The sequence below is a fragment of the Leucoraja erinacea genome, chromosome 19 (assembly GCF_028641065.1).
Source record: "Leucoraja erinacea ecotype New England chromosome 19, Leri_hhj_1, whole genome shotgun sequence".
Taxonomy (NCBI): domain Eukaryota; kingdom Metazoa; phylum Chordata; class Chondrichthyes; order Rajiformes; family Rajidae; genus Leucoraja; species Leucoraja erinaceus.
Window position 1 is genome coordinate 21,231,146 of NC_073395.1, and position 21,799 is coordinate 21,252,944.

Genomic DNA, 21,799 nt, shown 5'->3' on the forward strand with positions numbered 1-21,799 from the left:
GCATTCTATGCTGATACCTTTGATATTCTTTATACAGCAGGCCCTGCTGATGACGAATTACTGCAAACTTGCGTTTGTGGTCTTCGGCTGCCTCCCTTAGTTTATTTTCCTCTTCCTCTTTATTTGAGATTTCCTAAGTCACAAGTTAAAAAAAAAACGAGAAGAGTTTTACATTGGGCAACACAGTGGTGCAGCTGGTAGAGTTTCTCAGCGGGCCAGGCAGCATCTCTGGAGAAAATGGACAGGTGACGTTTCAGGTTAAGACCCTTCTTTTGACATATTGAGTTATTTCAGGCAGGGAATGGGGATGGTGATTCCAACTTGCATTAAATCTGACTTGTATAAGTGTTCACAGAATGTAACTGGTAAAATCGGTGTACCTGGAGGAGTTGCATCAAGTATTCATTGAGAGCGTTGATAACATCGGTACTCGAAGCTGCCATTCCTTGTGGTAAAATGAGAGGTTGGAACTGAACATTACATCCACCTGATCGACGTAATATAGTTGTTTCACCTTCCAGATGAGTAATCTGAAAACCAAATAAGTTCTTCAATAGAAGTTTCAGATAGTTTTTTTAAAATAAAACTCACCGTACGAGACGGGTTTTGGTAAAAGTGGCAGCATTTATTGATCTCTTTGTTTAGTTTAGCTTAGAGATACTACGTGGTGCCAAGCCCATCAGCCCATCGTGTCCATGCTGACCAATGATCACCCCCTACACTAGATCTATCCTACACACAAAGGACAATTTACCGAGGCCAATTAACCTACAAGTCTTTGGAACATGGGAGAAAACTGGAGCGCCCGGAGAAAACCGACACAGTCACAAAGAGAAAGTACAAACTCTGTACAGACAGCACCAGCAGTCAGGATCGAACCCGGGTCTCCGATATTGTGAGGGAGCAGCTCTACCGCAGCACCACTCAGTTATCAGAGTCTTTTTCCCCAGGGTGGAAATGTCAAATACTAGAGGCCATAGCTTTAGGATGAAAGAAGGGGAAGTTTAGTTTATACCGAGAGTGTGGTTAGTGCCAGGAACTTGCAGGTGGTAAAGCAGGTGCAAGAGCAACATTTAAAAAGCACAAGGTGCTAGAGTAATTCAGTGAATCAGGAAGCATCTCTGGAGAACAAGGATAAGTGACGTTTCATCTTGGGACCCTTTTTCAGACTCATCCAACCATTTACCTCACCTCACCTGTATCGACCTTCTCGAACCAGGCTTTGTCCTGCCCCTTCCCTCTTCCAGCTTTCTTTCTGTTTCTCCTCCCTTCCCCACACCAAAATCAAACTGAAGAAGGGTCCTGACACAATATGTCACCTATCTTTGTCCTCCAAGGATGCTGCCTGAGCCGTTGAGTTACTCCAGCACTTTGTGTCCTTTTTTTGTGAACCAACATCTGCAGTTCTTTGTTTCACCTTTGAAAGGGCATTTGGACAGGCACATGAACAGACAGGCATGGGACACTGACCATGTAGTCAGTTGGGATTAGTTTAAATTTGCATTGTGTTTGGCAGACGTTTTAAGCTGAGGATCTGTTCCTGCATTGCACTGTTCTACGTACACAGGCTCCGTACTACAGGCAGCAGTGATGCAGCGTTGGCGTTGCTGCCTTGCAGTGCCAGAGACCCTGGTTCGATCCTGACTGCGGGTGCTGTTGGTACAGAGTTTGCACGTTCTCCCTATGACCCTGTGGGTTTTCTCTGGGTGCTCCTACATTCCAAAGATGTGTGGATTTGTAGGTTAATTGGCTTCCAAAGAGGTAGGGAAAGTCATTAAGATAAACTGTACTTATAGGGCACGTTCATATGAATGTGCATGAGATCAGTACTGCTTGTGATTGTCATCTCATGCTGTACAGATTGCCAAGATCACGATCTTCCTTCAGATGGCTACAATGTCACTTGTGGACTTACTTTCTTTAAGCCCACAACTTATTATCACCAGCAATCTGTCCTGGACCAGCCTAATCGAAGCAATGGCCAATAGTACACCAACGCCTCTACTTCCTTAGATGGCTTAGGAAGTTTGGCAGGTCCCCAACAACCCTGACCAACTTCTGCAGATGAGCCATATAAAGCATTTTATTGGGATGCATCATAGCATGGTTTGGGAACAGCTCCATCCAAGACCGCAAGAAATTGCAGAGAGTTGTCGATGTTGACCATCAATCTGACCCCGGTAACTCCCCTTCCGATCAAGCATAAGGTACAGAAATTTGAAAAAGCACACTTCCATTTCAGGGACAGTTTCTTCCCAGCAGATACCAGACAACTGAACTGTCCTCTCACCAACTAGAGAGCGGTATGGACTTCCCATCTTCCACAGTGGAGATCTTCGACTGATCTTTAATCAAACTTTACTGGTCTTTATCTCCACTAAATCCTATAACATTTATCCTGTATCTGTGCACTGTGGATGGCTTGATTGTAATCATGAATTATCTTTCCACTGAATGGATAGCACGCAAAAAGCTTTTCACTGTACCTCGGTACACATGACAATAATAAATTAAACTAAACCGAACTGAACTAGCGAGCTAATGGAATTATAATTTCCTGAATTTATTTGAATATCCAAAGCAGTAAATCGCACTGGTTCACCCCGTGTACAGACCCTTTCATTGGCTTTCGACAGCTGATTGCCAGTGACGCCAGCCTCCTTTCGAGTCTCTTTGAGCTCCTGTCGGAGTTCCTCGTTTCTCCCCATTAGTTGATCCAGTTGAGCTTTCATGTGGACATTCACAACTTGTTTCCCTGCGGTGTTCTTTGCCTCAATTACCTGAAACAACATTTGGCACAACTTTATTACCACGTCACCATATTTCAAACCAGGATAACAGGCCAAAGTGACCTTGAACAAGAGTCACCGCAACACAGAGGAGGTGCAGAAGAGTTTTACCAGAGGGGTGGGAGATTGCCTCGTTCAACCTGGCGTGCACAATCAAATATGATCAAATAGAACAAGTTGTCTTGCAACTATAGGCTGTGCACGCCATACGCAAGAAGAAGTTTTACCAGAATGCGGCCTGGATTGGATGGTGTTTCATTGATTCAATGGTGCTTTGTTGTCACGTGTACCTGTGACATTGAAGTATCCTTTTTGCATACAGTTCAGTAAAAATCATAGGCCCAATGATACTGAAGAAAAAGAGTGCAGGAATAGTAGATTACACTGAGAGAGTATACATGAGTTGTCACGTTTCCAGCACCATTTTGCCTGATTAAACATTGTAAACTATTGGCAACTATCTTCATTTCTGATTTTGTTAGGGAAGGAAGGTTATTGAAGAAACAGAACAAATGGTTGGGTCCAGGACATTACCAAGTAACATCCGTAGTGACAAACTGGGGCTAGGACAATTGGCCTTCAACAATCAAAACGATCGGAGCTGTCCCCATATTTACTTTAATTTTACCAGGACTCACTGATGCCACATTCAGTCAAGTATGACCTTGATGCAAAATCCAACTCACTTCTGAAATTCAACTCTTTAGTCCATGCATGGACCAAGACTCATTACTATTATTAGATAGAAGGAGAGGTTGGACATACTTGGTGTCTAGGAAGGAACTGCAGGTGCTGGTTTAAACCGAAGGCAGACACAAAAAGCTGGAGTAACTCAGCGGGTCAGGTAGCATCCCTGGAGAAAAGGAATGGGTGACGTTTCAGGTCAAGACCCTTCTTCAGACTGAGATACTGCCTGATCCAATGAGTTACTCCCGCTATTTTGTGCCTGCCTTCGGATATACGTGGACTGTTTTCTCTGGAGCACCGAATTTGAGGGGAGACCAAATAGAAGTATATAAAATTGTGAGAGGTCTAGATAGTATAGACAGTCAGAATCTTTCTCTGCAGGCTGAAATGTCAAAGACTAGAGTGCATAGTTTTAAGGTGAGAGGGACAATGTTTGAGGGAAATATGCAGTTTTTTTAAACACAGCGGTGGTGTGTGCCTGAAACACTGCCAGGGGTAATGGTGGAGGCAGATACGATAGTGGCTTTTAAAGTTTGTAGATAGCTGCATGGATATGCGGGGAATAGTGGGATACGGATCATGTGCAGACAGATGAAATTAGTTTATCTTGACACCATGTTCAGCGTAGACTTTGTGGGCCGAAAGACCTGTTCCTGTGCTGTACTCGTGATATGTTTTACATACGCATTGATTGAAAAAAGCTGCAGCTGGCAAAGAAAGAGAACTCTGCACAACACATTACATCACTAAGTTTAAGAAGGAACTGCAGATGGTAGACAAAAGTGCTGGAGAAACACAGCAGGTGCGGCAGGATCTATAGAGCGAAGGAAATAGGCAACGTGTTGGGCCAAAACCCTTCTTCAGACTGATGTAGGGTGGGGGGGGCGGGAAGAAGAAAGGTTGAGGAGGAGCCAGAGGGCTGAGAGCTGAGAAGGGGAGGAGACAATGATGGCTACCGTAAATTGGAGAAGTCAATGTTCATGCCGCTGAGGTATAAACTGCCCAAGCGAAATATGAGGTGCTGCTCCTCCAATTTCTGGTGGTGCTTACTCAGGCCATGGAGGAGGCCCAGGACAGAAAGGTCGGATTCGGAATGGGAGGGGGTTGAAGTGCTGAGCCACCGGGAGATCAGCTAGGTAGGTTAGTACAACTTCAAATGCCTTTTGAAAGTTCATGATAGCTAAATCCTCTGGTTCCTCCTTAGTGATAATACATCCCCAAAAACTGATAGGGAACAATGAGATTGAGAAAAAATTAGCCCTGGACAGAGTAGAATGGAAGGGAGATTGATGAAGAGCGAGTTTGTTTACTTCACATTATAATAAGGGTCCATTTGTTGGCTCTCAGGAATGTGCTTTAATGGCCCTTTCATGCACTAATGCACAAAGTGAAACAAAATCAATGGAAGTAGAACTCAAGAAGAATGATGCTACTTACAGAAATGAGGCTTTCCAAACTTTCCAATCTCAGGATTTCTTGTCCTCCTTTAGGAATAGATTCCACTTGCGTGTCCTTCACAGCTTGCAAGATTTCTTTCATGCCTAGTTCAAACTTCTTATTTTCTTCTTGCAGTTCATTTACTGTAACCAACATTACTCCATCAGTTTCCCGCCATATACGGTTGGCATCGCTAAACCCTACTGATACATGGTTTTCACCTTCGGGATAAAAAGTTGTCCCTCAGGTTCCTATTAAATCTTTCCCCTCTCACCTTAAAGCTATTCCCTCCAGAACAGCCAACCATGTGAACCTTGTCAAATGCCTTGCTGAAATCCATATACTTCAATCCATGTGTAGAAAGGAATTGCAGATGCTGCTTTACACCAAAGATAGACACAAAGTGTTGGAGTAACTAAGCGGGTCTGGCAGCATCTCTGGGGAAAAGGAATAGGTGATGTTTCGGGTTGTTACCCTTTCAGACTACAGATATAGGCGACCGAAACGTCACCTACATCATATCCGTGACTTCCAAAGACAAGTTCTTTATTAAAATAATCCCTTCATCAGCAGATCGGGGGCACAGACAGCAAGACAGTGGTCGCAAGTGAACAGAACAGAAAAGGAACTGAACTCCTGGCAGAGTTGCATTCTAAATCCCGAGGCATTTCTAACAACGTAAAATAAAACTGTATTTTAACAAAATCTTTCATGATTTCAGTACATCCCAAAGTGCCTCACAAACAATGCAGTATTTTTTTCAACTGCAGGAGCCTCCCATAACAGCAGCTGCCATAGACTGCACTCATGTGTTCTTAAAAGCTCCCATTAAGAAGCCAGGCCTTCACATATCAGTTCAGTCTGAAGATGGATTTTGACCCGAAACATCACCTATTCATTTTCTCCACGGATGCTGCCTGACCTGGCGAGTTACTCTAACATTTTGTGTCTATCTTCGGTGTAAACCAGCATCTGCAGGTTCCTTCCTACACAGTATTTTAGAGCACTGCGCGCAATCCTGTTTCCTGGCAAGAATCTTTTATGTCTGTGACTGAGAGATGTGGCTTTGGTTTAACACCCTCATCTGAAAGAGGATTGCACCTCCTGGTTTCTGGAATTGCAGGGAATGGTCCTGAGGTACCATCTACCGCACGGGAGACACTCGGACTATCTTTGAATGGACTTTACCTTGCACTAAAATTATTCTCTTTATCCTGTATCTGTACACTGTGGATGGCTGAATTGTAGTTGTGTATAGACTTTTCACTGACTGGATAACACACAACAAAAACAGTACTTTTCACTGTACCTCGGTACACATGCCAAATAAACTAATCTAAACTAAAGAAAAAACTAAATTAAACTAAAACTGTCCTTTGTGACGTTGCTCATGCTGTATTAGCAGTTACATATCAAACTTAAATACAGTGCATTATTTACTATTGGGTACTAACCAAGGATTCAGCTATTCAAACAAGACGTTATCTGCGTTTTTTCGTAAACCCGCTCTGAAAAATTATTTTTATGCACTTCAACAAATGAAAAGGGCTTACATTTTGCTTGAAGCTCAGCATTTTCAGTCCTCCTTTGTTCCAACTCCTTCTCTCTTGCTTCCAGTTCCTTGGAAATATATTCATGCTAGAGAACGAGGCAAAATTAAATCCATTTAGTTGTCAGTAAATTAATGGTATCTCAAGTTTGCAGAAATATACTTGTCGCTTCCCTCTACACGTGCTTTTATTTATACTGGATCTAAGCCATTAAAATTGCCCAGCCCAAGAAAAAGAGCCAGATAAAGAGGCACAGGAGGAATGGACACAAAGGTGGAGAAGGCTTTGCAACAGTAAATATAAACCTTTGGCATGTTTTTGTGTATTAATTATCAATTGACTTTAATTATTTTCATCCACCAAACGTCTTCAAAGGGTTGACACAAAGTGCTGGAGTAACTCAGTGGGTCAGGCAGCATCTCTGGAGTAAAAGAATGGGTGACGTTTCTGGTCAGGACCCTTTTTCAGACTGATCTCGGCCCGTAACGTCACCTATCCTTTCTCTCCAAAGATTCTGCCTGACCTGCAGAGTTACTCCAGCACTTTGTTTCTATCTTTGGTGTAAACCAGCATCTGCAGTTCTTTATTTCTTCAAATGGTTTATTTGTTGAAGGAACCAGTAGTTTTCTTGGCTAGTTCAGGTCCCTTGCGGTTCACTCTTAGAACCCATTCACTTCTTCCGCCCTGTTGTGCTAACCATTTTGTCCCAATTGCCTTCCCCTTCCTGCACCCAGGTATCTGCCCTCTCAGGCTATCCTACTAGGTAGTGCATTCCAAGTCCGTGGCCTATTCTGCACAGAATTTCAATAATCCAAAAATGAATTACAAAAGGAATTAATTTCAGAGATTTACTGCAATTAATTGTCAGTTCTAATCTAAACACAATTGAATTTTAGTAGGCTGAACCCTGCAACAGGATTTCACATCACTTGAGCTGGTGGCACGGTGGAGCAGCGATAGAGTTACTGCCTCACAGCCCCATGAGACCCGAGATCTATCCTGACTCCGGATGCTGTCTGTACAGAGTTTGTACGTTTTCCCTGTCTCCGAGTGGATTTTCTCAAGGGTGCTCTGGTTTCCTCCCTCACTCCAAAGACAAGCAGTCTTGTAGGTTGGGTAGGAAAGAACTGCAGATGCTGGTTTAAATCGAAGGTAGATACAAACTGCTGGAGAAACTCAGCGGGACAGGCAGCATCTCTGGAGAGAAGGAATAAGTGACGTTTCGGGTCGAGACACTTCTGCAGACTGATGTCAGGGGAGTGGGTGGCACAGAGATAAAAATTAGTCGGAGACAGTAGGACTGGTGGGAAAACTGGGAATGGGAGAGAGGGAAAGCGAGGGCTACTTGAAGTTTTTAGTAATGATGAGGTAGTGGGTTTTAGTAATGATGAGGTTGTGGTATCCCTTGCTTTCCATCTCTCTCCATCCCCTCCCTCTTCCCAGTTCTACCAGTCTTACTTTCTCGGACTACATTTTATCTCTGTACTGCCCACTCCCCTGACATCAGTCTGCAGAAGGTTTTCGACCCGAAAGATCACCCATTCCTTCTCTCCTGAGATGCTGCCTGTCCCGCTGAGTTACTCCAGCAGTTTGTGTCTACCTTCAGTCCTGAAGGTTAATTGGCTTCTGTAAAAATGTAAATTATTCCTAGTGTGTAGGATAATGTTAGTGTATGGGGTGATCATTGGTCAGCGTGGATTCGATGGGCCAAAGGGCCTATTTCCACGCTGTATCTCTAAAGTCCAAAGTTTAAAGTAAAGTCTAAAACTTTACTCATGCAGTTTATAACCAAAAAACAAGACACAGTGCTGGAGTAATTCACTACTGCCCATCAACTATCATCCGCATATTTCAAATGGGAACTGTCTCTATCACTCGTTCCAATGCCATATAGTCAGAAAACCACCGCCCCTCGTATGCGATACAACATTCAAACAGCTTCCCGCGTTCCTAATCTTGCTCGTCTTGTAGTACCTGAATCATTCGTTTGTTGAGTTCGGCAACCTCAAATTCTGCATCCTGATATTTTCCTTCCTTGTTTAGTGAATCTTTGCGTAACTGACGATTCTAGAGATGCATTAAATCATTTAGAATACAGGTCAATTCCCAGAAAAGCATTGCAACATTAGCTCATCACATTTTTAATGACAGATCCAGCTCCTTTGTGAGGACTCCTATGTATCTGGACTGAAGTTTGCTTTGAGCATACGCTCAAGATAGGTCGACTGTGAAATACAATTGCTCGGTGCCTGCTTTGTGATAGATCTGTAACAATCATTTACTTCCGCTCCAGTTCCCAGCTTTCATTAAAAATTCCAATGTGAAAGTATATTTTTGAGAGGAAAAATAAGGGGGGGACTTGCTAAGAACACAGGCAAAGGATATCCCAGGGCCAGTCTTATCCCAGTCACTCCCTCTTCTCCCCTCTCCCATCAGGCAAAAGGTTCAGAAGTGTGAAAATGTCCACCTCCAGATTCAGGGACAGTTTCTTTCCAGCTGTTATCAGGCAACTGAACCATCCTATCACCAACTAGAGAGTGGTCCTGATTTACCTTCTATCTCAATGGATACCTTTGAACCATCTTAAATTGGACTTTACTGGTCTTTATCTTGCACTAAATGTTATTCCCTTTATCCTGCATACTGTGGCCAGCTTGATTATAATGATGTATAGCCTGACTGGATAGCACACAACAAAAGATTTTCACTGTATCTTGGTACACGTGACAACAATAATAATAAACTAAACAGGGTGTAGTTATAGATTGTTATTACTTTAAGCGATCCCGTGTACAAAGTCACTAAGGCCAGGAAAAAAAAGTCTGCTGCTTGATTTAATTTCCAGAAAGATAAGATTGGAAAGCAGGAATGTTAGGGTTACGATGAGGGATTACGTGCCCTCCGCCCCCACCCTCATTATCAGGGGATGTCTCGTTGGTCCTTCACTTCTCTTTACTTCAAACTTAATCCCCGTAACTCCTCTGCGCGCTCGTGTCAGACCTACCTTGGTCAGCCAACAGCTGTAATTCTAAATCATACAAAAAGGATAACATATCCCTCAGCAAACATAGGATAGAGAGAGGCATTGACGATGTTGCATTCTGCTTTACAAGAAAAATACCAGTTTATATTTATGAAATAGATGGAACGTTCCCTTGGAAATTAGAAATTAAAGGGTGGTCTAAAAGGTGGAATGTCAGGATGGCACAGACCAGTGTGACTGCATGTTCTGTTTTAAGCTATACATTGTATGTATATCTTGGCTCTAGTTAGATATAGGATCAGAGTTACATGGCAGGGCCCTACTCATCCATGCCAACCAAGGTGCCTTCCCGAGTTAATCCTAGTAGCCTGCATTTGGCCCCTACCTCTCCAAACTTTTCCTACCCATGAACCTATCCAAACGTATAGACCTTCTTCCAAACAAGGAAACATTTTTCAAAGTAAAATTGTCAAGGCATCCATTACAGAGAGAACAATTAGGCAGAAAAAGGGAAAGACCATCTTTGTGATGCGTAAACCAAGTAAAATTTGAGGAACTTATTGAGAGATGAATTTTCTCCAAATATGTTTGAACATATTTAACGAGACATAATTTAATAAAGAGCACAGCTCTTTCAAAGACTTATCTAAGCTGTAAAAATATACTGTAGTATTCTATCATCGAGCGTACACATTGGTAATATTAAGCATGTTGTAAAGCATAAGCTGGATTTGCAACCTTTGACAAGTAGAAATAATCTAACCTGTGATTTAAGACTCGATAATTCTATCCTTAACTGCTCTATGAGATCATCTAATGGATCGGTGCTTTTCTTTGGGTCCTCGGCTGCCTCAGTCGAACTGATTGCCTGTACTGATTGAGCACTCCCAAACGTGGGGGCATCTGCTTCCACAAGTGGCTTTGCTGCACTATTTGCTGGCGGCACTGGTAACTTTGCCAAAATGTCCGTTGATGACCGAGACCTGGCAGCTCCTTCCTGTTCATACTGATAAGCCTGTAACTCAACAGGATCTTTCTTTACAAACGGTTCGGTCACTTTTAGCAAGGGGAAAAACTGCCTTCTCTCCTGGGAAGATATAAAACTATCCCTCTCTCTTTGAAAATTCCTTGACTTCCTCTGCAGATCTTCTGACTGCAGTGTAGACTTCCGAAGTATAACTGAAATCTGGTTGGACATTTGCTTCAAAGCATGGGCCCTGACATCAAATTCACTGTTGGCCTGTGTAAAATAGAGCAGGTTAAATTCTAAATATGTTATATAATTAGTCACGTTAAAAATACTGTAAGTTAGAAATAGATAAGACTATTCGAGAAACAGGAAAAATTGCTACAAAATTGAATTAAGGTCATGTCATAAGTGATAAGGGCAGAATTAGGTTATTTGGCATGTTAAGTTTACTCCACCATTCAATCAAGGCTTATCTATCTCTCCCTCCTAACCTCGTTCTCCTGCCTTCTCTCCATAACCCCTGACACCAGTACTAATTAAAAATCTATCGATCTCTGCCTTAAAAATATCCATTGACTTGGCCTCAGCCTTCTGTGCCAAAGAATTCTACAGATTCTCCACTCTCTGACTTAAGAAATTCCTCCTCATCTTCTTTCTAAAGGAACTCCTTTAATTCTGAGGCTATGACCTCTAGTCCTAGACTCTTCCATTAGTGGAAACATCCTCTCCACATCCACTCTATCCAATTCTTTAATTATTCGGTACGTTTCAATGAGGTCCCCCGTAATTCTTCTAAACTTTCCAGGCCCAGCGCCTTCAAACGCTCATCAATTATCAATTATTATTTAGGCTTAGCTCTACAATTCTATTTTTCTTGCATCAATCTGGACTAAGATTATGAGAAAAAAACTTTCCAAGCTAAATATCGGAGGCTGGCTCATTTTAGAAATACCAGCTCAACTGGTCCCAATTGTGTTGGCTGATCATAATGTCTTCATGAATGGTGAGTTAGAGTTGTATAAGAAAGAAATATATTTGAAATAATTTTCTCATGTGAGCATATTGTTAGTTTTAATCATGTATCTGAACACTTGTGATGATTGACTTCCATCTCCAACTTTCCATTCTTATTGCCTACTGATGCAACAAAATTTGAGAACAGGCTGGTGATTTGATCTCATTCCTTCACCATTGCTATTCTCTAATGAGAGAGCAGAACGGTTTCTATTCAATGACAACTGGATTTTATTTCGCACTCCTGGACGAAGCACCCAAGGTGGTGGTGCTTCAAAACAGTACTTTATAATCATAGGACAGCACAATGGCACAGCTGATACAGCTGCCATCTCACAGCGCCACACATCTGGGTACAATCCTGCCTTTGGATGCTGTCTGAGTGGAGTTTGTATGGTCGCCCTGTGACCGGATGCTCCGGTTTCCTCCCACATCACAAAGATGTGCGGGTTTGTAGGTAAATTAGCCTCTGTAAATAGCCTTTAGTGTGTAGGGAGCAGATGAGAAAGTGGAATAACATAGAACTAGAGTGAACTGTGAACTCGCTGGGGCCTGTTTCCATGCTGCGCCTTTTAATCAATCAATAAGGGCTGAAGATTGATTGAATTACCTGGGGAAATTGGAGAGAGATTCTTGACTTTTCTCTTCTCCAAAACGGACCTGAGATTCTCATGTCTTTCTTTGTCTCTCTCAGGAAATCACGTGGTTAGGAACTATGGCAAGTTTAAAAAAAAGTAATGGAACCAAAGATACAATTTGAATCCCACCAGGGCTGTCCGGGAGTTTAACCAGTGTAGTAAAATCTGAAATTAAAAATCTGGTCTTGATGATGATAAAAACTATATTATTTAATAGTTGTGAAAATTTGAATGCTTCTAGTAATATCCTTCAGAGACGGAAATCTTTCACTTTACCAGTTTGGGTTATATATGACTTCACAGACCCACACAGGAATGTGGTTATCTTTACATGACCACTGAAATGGGTGAGCAAGTTCATAGAGTAATACAGCATAGAAACAGGCCCTAAGGCCCAACTTGTTCCTGCCGACCACCATGTCCCATCTACACTAGTCCCACCTGCCTGCATTTGGCCCATACTGCTCTAAGCCAGTCTGAAGAAGAGTCTCAACCCGAAAATTCACCCATTCCTTCTCTCCAGAGATGCTGCCTGTCCTGCAGAGTTACTCCAGCTTTTTGTGTCTATCTACCTGTCCACCCAAATGTTTTTTAAACGTTGTGATGGTACCTGCCTCAACAACCTCCTCCGGCAGCTCGTTCCACATACCCAGCACCCTTTGTATAAAAATTTTTCCCTCAGGTTCCTATTAAATCTTTCTCCCTTCACCTTAAATCTATGTCCTCTGGGTTGTTGATTCCCCTACTCTGGGTTAAAGGCTCTGTGCATTTACCGTATCTATTCTTCTTGTGATCTTATATACCTCTATATTAAAATATAATTAATTAGAATTAAAATACCTATAGAATTTGTAGTAAATGCCTACTTTTGTAGTAAATGCCTACTATTTTTTCTGTGTGCTTAAGCAAAGCAAGAATTTCATTGTGCTATACAGGGACACATGACAATAAACTCACTTGAACTTGAACTTGAACCAACATAATGTATTACCTTGCTCTTTAAATCTGGGGTGGATTTACTTAACAGTTCTGTTGCTTTAGATGATGCCTCCTCATCGGTCAGTTGATTCAGCAATCCAAAATCTGAAAAATGTACATTACGATTTTATTTAACAGTATTTATAGTAACATTGCATTAGCTGATGGGTTAATTTGTGATAAGACACGGTTAGGTGGAGGGCAACAACCTACCGTAAAGATTAAACAAACTTCTCACAAGAGCAGGATTATTTCCCAATAAAACTGCAGTGTATGGCACACAGTCCCACATTAAATCAATCTTAGACATTTACAAACATAATTGAGAATTACCAAATCATCCTCCTTTTGGCCTGGATAGAGTGGATGTGGAGAGGATGTCTCCATTAGTGGGAGAGTCTAGGACCAGAGGGTACAGCCTCAGAATAAAAGGATGTACCTTTAGAAACGAAACGAGGAGAAATTTCTTTAATCAGAGGGTGGTGAATCTGTCGAATTCATTGCCACAGACGTCTGAGGAGGCCAAGTCAATGGATATTTTTAATGTGGAGATTGACAGATTCTTGATTAGTTAGGGCATCAGGGGTTATGGGGAGAAGGCAGTAGAATGGGGTTAAGAAGGAAAGATAGATCAGCCATGATTGAATCGCGGAGTAGACTGGATGGGCCAAATCCATGCTTTCTCCCCATATCCTCTGACACCCTTACTAATCAAGAATCTGTCAATCTCCCCCTTAAAAATATCCAGAGATACAGCGTGGAAACAGGCCCTTCGGCCCACTGAGTCCGTGCCGACCAGCAATCCCCACACATTTTACCACGTCTTCAGTTTCAAGCTCACCATAATATTCTTACAGACATTTAGGATGTATTGTATACATGCATAGTAGTCATTTGCTTTATACAAATTGCCAGGTATTTGATTCTTTCTCTAGCTGCAGTTTAAAATCTTAGATCATTTGAGCATTGACTTGGCCTCCATTGCCGTCTGTGGCAATGAATTACAATTCCATTTACCCGTTCCTAATTTGAAAATGACTGTTTTATACTGATTCTGCTTTCTGTTTAGACAATAATTCTCCAATGACTAAAGAAGTTGATAATGTACCATTTAGAAACTAAAACAAGCCTTACCTTCAAAACCTGTCTGCTTGCCTCTGTCACGAGCAATCTGGCGAATCTGCCTTTTCAACACGAGTCTTTCTTCCTCCAAGCGTTCAATCTGAAATTGGGAGTGTTATAAAGTTTAGTTATAAAGTTATAAAGTGTTATACAACAGAAACAGGACCTTTGGCCCACCAGGTCCATGCCAACCAGTGATCACCCCTTCCACTAGCACTATCCTACACACTGGTGACAATGTACAATTTTTACCAAAGCGAATTAACGTACAAACCTGTACATCTTTGGAGTGTAGGAAGAAACCGGAGCACCTGCGGTCAGGGGAAGAACATATAGAGAGCACCCACAGTCAGGATCGAACTCGGGTCTCTGGCTTTGTAAGGCAGTAACTCTACCACTGCGCGACTGTTTCGCCCTGTGGGAGGAAACCGGAGCCTCCAGGGAGAACCCATGCGGTCAAAGGGGGAACGTACAGATAGCACCCGTAGTCAGCTTCAAACCCAGGTCTATAGCGCTATTAGGAAGCAACTCTACCGCTATGCCACTGTGCTGCCTCAAAGGTTTGGACATAAATGAAATAAATATGTTGAAACCAACGAACAAAAGGCAGGCTAGCATAAGGTAACCAACCTCTTTTAGCAAGATCTGGTTCTCGGCTTGAAACTGCTGCCGTTTTATGGTCTTCCTCGCCTTAAACTCAGACAAGTCAATTAATTCCTTTACTTCAAGGCCTAAAAACAAATCATTTTCCATTAGAATGGGGAAATCAAAACTTTCATACCAATGTTCTTCAACAACAGAAGCAATTTTGAGAAATAACACAGAATATTCTTTGCCGTTTAAATTAGATCGAGTGACAATATTAAATTTTGTGGCATTGAATATTTAATTGTACACTTGCATTCTACTTTTAGTGTAAACCATTGCAAAACATGTCTCAAACCTTTTTTTTTGCCCACTTTACTTAAGTAATATCTGAAGAATTAGGGGGAGAAAAAACATTAAACTTGATTTCGTGACAATAATTGTGGTCCTGGAAGATCAACATGGGTACGACATAGCTGCTGCAAAGATTGGCGATTGCAAGCCACAACTATGTTAATACTAGAATGTGTTTACTTGGAATTGCCAACACAGTGCACTTTGGGGCAGCACTGTAACGCAGCTGGTAGAGCCGCTGCCTCACAACGCCAAAGAAACTGGGTTCAGACCTGATCCCGGGTGCAGTCTGTGTGGGGTTTGCATAGCTTGCCAGTGAATGTGTGGGTTTCCTCCGGGTGCCCTGGTTTCCTCCCACATCCTGTCGACGTGCGGGTTTGTAGGTTGTTTGGCAGCTATAAATTGTCCTCAGTATGTCGGGAGAGGATGTGAAAGTGGGATTTCACACAGCATTGGTGGTTTAAAGCGCTAGTCTCCCTGTGACCACATGGGCTTCCTCTGGGTACTCCGGTTTCCTCCCATATCCCAAAGATGTGCAGGTTTGTTGGTTAATTGGCCCTCTATAAATTACCCCGAGTGTGTAGGGAGTGGATGAGAAAGTGGGTTAACATAGAATTAGATTGAACGGTTGATTGACGGTCGGCATAGACTCGATGGGCTGAAGTGCCTGTTTACATGCTGTATATCAATAAACTGGTTGCAAAGAAATATTCAAAACTGATTTTAAATCATGGCCAAATATTGTGATAAGTACGTGTTTGTGTGCAGGAAATCCAGCAATTATAATGAAAGCAGATGTTTATATTAAGTTACGAATGCTCTGCTATTGAATTGGGTTGATGTGTTAAGATGGCAGTTTTTTTGTTTTGATCGGAAAGGTTAAGAGAGATATGGTTCAATGCAGACAAGAGGGACTAGCGTAGATGAGCATCTTGGCCAGCATAGACAAGTTGGGCCGGAGGGCCATTCGTATAACTGGCGTGCATTCATATAACTCTGTATGAGCATTATCAGGTGTTAAATGGGAATTATTTGTTAAATGACTACTATTTCCTTTTCATGCCCAACACGCTACGGGCAATTTATAACACCAAATAACCTAAAAACCCACACGTCGTTGGGGAAACTAGGCAAGACGGAGGAAACCCACACATTCACAGGCAAACTCCACACACACTGCACCCAATATCAAATTCGAACCCGGGTCTTTAGAATTGAGAGGCAACAGCTCTACCAGCTGCGCTACAGTGCCCACACGAAGTACACTGTGTTGGCAATTCCAAGTAAACGATCCTTACGTTTTGCAAATCAGGCGCCCAATTAGTAGTGCACCGACAATTTCCCGTTAGTAATAGAGCAAAAGTAAAGGGGGATGCTCAACCCCAATGCTCACCCCCAACAAAATGGTTACGTACCCAACTGTTCCCGCAAGCTATCGTTTTCATCCAAAAGATCATTCATCTTCAATTCAAGATAATTTATGTCTTTCGTCATTTCTTCAATCTGACGATCTCGAACTTTGATACTGTTTTTGCATTCTTTGATCTCCGCAACAGCATTTTCCAATCCATATATACCCTAATACAGGATTAGAGTTGTCAGTTTAACAATTCTCTCACCCATTTCCCTTTCAGCTCAGCCTGGAAATTCAGAGCAGGTGAATTTGCCCAATATATAGAGATTAACTGAAACGCTGTAGATTGCATAGAACAGTACAGGAACAGGCCCTTTGTCCCACAATGTTTATGCCAAACTAGATGCAAAGTTAAACTACTCTCTTATGCCTGCACGTGATCCATATCTTTCCAATCCCTGCATATTGACGTGCCTACTTAAAAACCTCTTAACCATCACTATCATATCAGCCTCCACCACCATCACTTCTGGCAGCATGTTCCAGGCACCCACCACTCCGTGTAAAAAAAAAAACTTGCCCCGCATGTCTTCTTTAAACTGTTCCCCTCACTTTAAATCTACATCCTCTGGACTTTGACATATCTACCCTGGAAAAAAGATTCTGACTGCGTATCCTATTTTAAAATATTTTAACCATGAAATTAAAACACAATGTTTTGGGTAGTAATAAAGACTTACAGATTCATATGTCCTGAGACGAATCAGCATTTCCCCCAGTTCCTTGTCTTTGTCTTTGGCATCTTTCTCTGCAAGCTCTGCAATTCGATTTGCTTCAAGGGTAGATTGGTCTGATGCCTTTAGCCTTTCCTGGAGTGCCCCGATTCTGGATTGCTGATTGAGTACTGGAAAATCTTTAAGAAACCATAAATATATTACATTGCCAAATTGCTACACGCTCACTAAGATATATATATATATATATATATATATCTATATATATATATGTTTATATATATATATATATATAATATATATCTATATCTATCTATCTATCTATCTATCTATCTATCTATCTATATAGAGAGAGAGATTTTTTTCTTTTAAATTCTATACCAGAAATTGTTTTTTTTTTAAGTTCATATTTCATTTGAGATGCTGCTTCCAATGTCTTGTAAAGTCAAACTTTCAAATTGTTTTGTTCTTATGAATCATCCAGGCTTTATCCACTTAAATCACAAGATTTTCCAAAATATACACACGAACACTTAACACACAAGTAAAATTCCAGTCAATGGAACCTTGATTGTAATTTGTTCCTATACCTTCCACCGTGTCCTCAATTTCTCGCAGGCTCCTTGAAGCAATCCAATTTATGATGCGTTTCCTCCTAGCTCCTCGTTGAACTATCACGTCTCTAATCTTGCTTTTAACGTCAGTGATTTACATGTTCATAAATTACAGCAGAATTAGGCTATTTAGCCCACCAAGTCTACTCTGCCATTCAATCACGGCTGATCTATCTTTTCCTCTCAACTCCATTCCCCTGCCTTCTCCCCGTAACCCCGACACCATACTAATCAAGTATCTCTCAATCTCCGCTTTAAAAATATCTACTGACTTGGTCTCCACAGCCATCTGTCGATTTATCACCTTTCCAGATTCAAGCTCAACATAATATTCTTACAGACATTTTGGATGTATTGTATACATGCATATTAGTTACTTGCTTCATAAGATATACAAAATAACAAGTACTTGATTCTTTCTCTAGCTGCAATTTTAAATCTACGATGATTTGAACGTTGGTATTCATCTCAATGGTGTATTGTTCAATTTGCTCCAACAGAATCTTAATTTGGTTATCTCGTTCTTGCAGAGCCTGTAAGGAAACATTTGTATATTCACTTAAAAAGGGATTTAAAAAAATTTAGATAAAGTCCGCCCCAAGTTACGAACGGGTTCCATTTTTACAGACATTCACTAGTTCATTTTATTAAGTTAGAAAATAGACAAAGATCACTCATTACAGTCACCATACTTCCAGCGTATTGTAGTGAAAAATCTATTGAGAAATAATTATTAGGGTCAGATTTCAGGCAGACTGAATTTTCTATGAGGTAATACCTTTCATGAAGCACTAGAGGATTATTATAATCAGAAAAAAATATATTTTTTGTGTATTTTATTTACGCAAAATAGGTAGGTATTGGGTAAACGTAGAGTCTTTTGTCCAGAGTGGGGAAATCGAGAACCAGAGCACAGAGGTTTAAGGTGAGGGGGGATTTAATAGGAACCTGAAGGGCAACTTTTTTTTTTACACAAAGGGTGGTGGGTGTATGGAACGAGCTGCCAGAGGAGGTATTTGAGGTAGGTACTATCGCAACGCTGAAGAAACATTTAGACAGGTGCATGGATAGGATAGGTTTAGAGGGATATGGACCAAAAGCAGGCAGGTGGGACTAGTTTAGATGGGACATGTTAATCAGCATGGGCATGGTGGGCTGAAGGGCCTGTTTCCAAGCTGTATGACTTAATGACTCTAGGCACCCAAGAGAATATTTTCTTAATGCAGACAATATTATGAGAGCTAATAACAGTTATAGTGCAGGTAGTTCTGCTATATTATGACTGTTGTATTCTAAAGAAATCTCACAATATGAAAATGGCATTATAAAAACAATTATGTCTATGGGGAAAAGGGTTTTAAAAGCTCCAGAGTCTCTGACTAGCCATAACAAAGTTATTTTTCCCAGCAGGATTTAAAAAAAAAAGGGTAGCAATAAGTTTATTTTCAGTCGCAAGCTAAAATTACCAAATGCTGCATGTTACGATGTTTAACAGAGTATCATTGCAATAACTGCTTGTCAATTTTCAGTTGTCACCCGCAGTTAAAGTAGAAGACTACGTTCCTGTGAACAATGGTGTTTGATTGCTGCACGAAGGTTGCATGGAAGCAGTTTTTTTTTTCTAAACCATTTTTCTACCCAAGACAGACTTTTTTCTGAGATTCTCTAGGAAAGAAAGGCTTCAAGAAAAAAAGTAATTATTTTTTAAATGACCAGTCCACAAAGTTAAAGGAGAATACTTACTATTAAAAGTTCTTCTATTATCTAATGATGATCATGAAAAAATGAAAGCAATGGGTAAAGGATGAAGATAAATGTGTTTACAAAGAGGTTGTGAGAATAATGAATAGTTTACTTCTGTACAAATACATAATACATCTGATAACGAAGGTAAAACATGACACGAATAAAGAATATGAACTTCTAAACTGCCAACAGGACGGAATTCAATCTAGTTTAGTTTACCTGCTGGAGTTTAACGATGCTGCTTTTGTCACTGTCTAACTCAGCAAATACTAGTTTAGATCGTAATTCTTGCATCTTGGCCTGATATTCTCTGATTTCGTTATCCTTCGCAGTCAAAACTTTCTGTAAGAGCGATTAAAACAAATCTTAGAAAGTAGCATTATTTATTTTTAGCTTAATCTTGAAATTGGTAGCAACAAATACAACATTTCTGAGTATGGTATGAAATTCACCTTCCACTCCTCAATCTTTGTATTTACTGCCATCATTACGGGATCCTCCTCTTCTGTTACGGCTTTGAGCTGGTCTGAAAGATCTTGCACCTGATAAGACAGATGACATGATATTGCTAGCAGTTGAATTTCACAAAGCTGTGCTCAAGGTGAACAAGGTTTCTCACTTAACATTACTCCATGGAAGGAAAATCCAAGAAACCAAAGCAGCCTTCTTAGAACAGGACTCATATGCTTTTAGATAGGCATGTGGATATGTGGGACAGATGCAATTAGTTTATTTTGGCACTATTTTCAGCTGAAGATCCTTTACTGTTCTTTGTTCTTGGACTTTTCCCTTTCAATAAAAAAAAAACACGTCCTACTCAAATAAACATACATTTGCTTGTGTGATTGGTGACTGTTTATGATGCCTGCTTCATGTTTTACATAATCATGCTTTACAAAATCTGGAATCTCACATTCTGCTGAATTTCTAAGTATTAGTTTTAATTCACTTTCCCTAATTCATTTTTTTTTTTCATATACCCCTTCTGCAAATTTGGAATTTGGCTTAATGTTCGTGTTTATGTCCCACATGAGTATCACAAGCAGAGTGTGGGGGAAGAAATTAGTCTAGTCATGATAAACTGACAGTACTACGAGGTTAATGGAACCAAATTTCAGAAGCATAATTCAATGTGCATATCGCACATTTAGCACATGCAAATCAGAACAAATTTATTCCTCAAATAAACAAAGAACTGGTCTGTATCATGTAGAGGATATGCTGCCATTGAATTCCCAAGCAGAGTGAAGATTGCAGAGAGATCAGAGAGTGAACATCAAACACAGATGATAGCCCCACTGGTAATTCCAAAATCAAGGGGAAAGTCCTCTGGCATCACAGGGGAGGGTTATGTAATGACCTAAAATTGGAGAATTCAATGTTCATACCATTGGGCTGTAAGCTACCCAAGTGGTGCTGTTCCTCTAGTTTGCGTGGGGCCTCACTCTGGCAATGGAGGAGGCCCAGGACAGAAAGGTCAGTGTGGAAACGGGAAGCGGGAGATAGAATGGTTGGAGACAGGGAGACACAGTTAGATCTGGTCACTGGGAGTCACACAGGGCCTTGCCTGAAATAATAGCTGATCCTTTTCCCGTTTAAACTGATCCACGGTCTTGTCAGTTTGCTGGACAATCAGCTTCATTCTGTTATACTCATCAGTCATCTGCTCCATCTCTTCCGCGGACTCTTTCAAATTCTTCTGCATCTGTTTGTTCTGTACCTCCAGCTTTTCATTGGCTTCTGACAAATTCTGGAGAGTGCAGATAAGAAAATACCCCATTGATTAATACAGTTAATCAGCAGAATGCACTTCTTAACCCACTTAATGGAGAATACTGTGTGTGATAGGAAGGCGTCATTTATTGAACAACTTGTCGATATTATTGTTGGGACATGTTGGTCGGCGTGGGCAAAGAGCCTGTTTCCACTCTGTAGACCCACGGAAAATAAGAAAAATACCCGTAACTTTTCAATATTTAAATTTATACTGGAGAAAAGGATGGGCCAGATGTGTATTATTACTTAAGAAATATGTTCTCTCAGTGGCCCCTCCCCAAGTCGGGTCCCTCTTTGTTCTCAATGCCCCTTCCCCTCCCCTCCCCTCCCACACACCGGCTCCCTAGTTGTTCTCTTGGCGGCACGTCCTTGACCCACTGTTGGGTCTCACACAGCCTGTCCTCAACCGGCTGACAGCCGGCACTCACTCGGGCAAAGGCTCCCCGAGGGTCCACCACTCTCACCGAC

The 21,799-nt window shown here is 41.3% G+C and overlaps 1 protein-coding gene across 1 annotated transcript in view; it reads right to left on the reverse strand.

Moving 5' to 3' along the window:
- cep290 (centrosomal protein 290) overlaps positions 1–21,799 on the reverse strand; it is an 80,880-nt gene that overhangs the window by 49,010 nt on the left and 10,071 nt on the right. Inside the window, 15 exon segments of the mRNA XM_055650600.1 lie at positions 18–133; positions 381–530; positions 2,616–2,780; positions 4,914–5,056; positions 6,467–6,551; positions 8,438–8,530; positions 13,060–13,151; positions 14,181–14,268; positions 14,799–14,899; positions 16,523–16,685; positions 17,202–17,374; positions 18,219–18,342; positions 19,775–19,897; positions 20,008–20,097; positions 21,123–21,305. Of these exon segments, the coding sequence (XP_055506575.1) occupies positions 18–133; positions 381–530; positions 2,616–2,780; positions 4,914–5,056; positions 6,467–6,551; positions 8,438–8,530; positions 13,060–13,151; positions 14,181–14,268; positions 14,799–14,899; positions 16,523–16,685; positions 17,202–17,374; positions 18,219–18,342; positions 19,775–19,897; positions 20,008–20,097; positions 21,123–21,305 (1,889 nt within the window).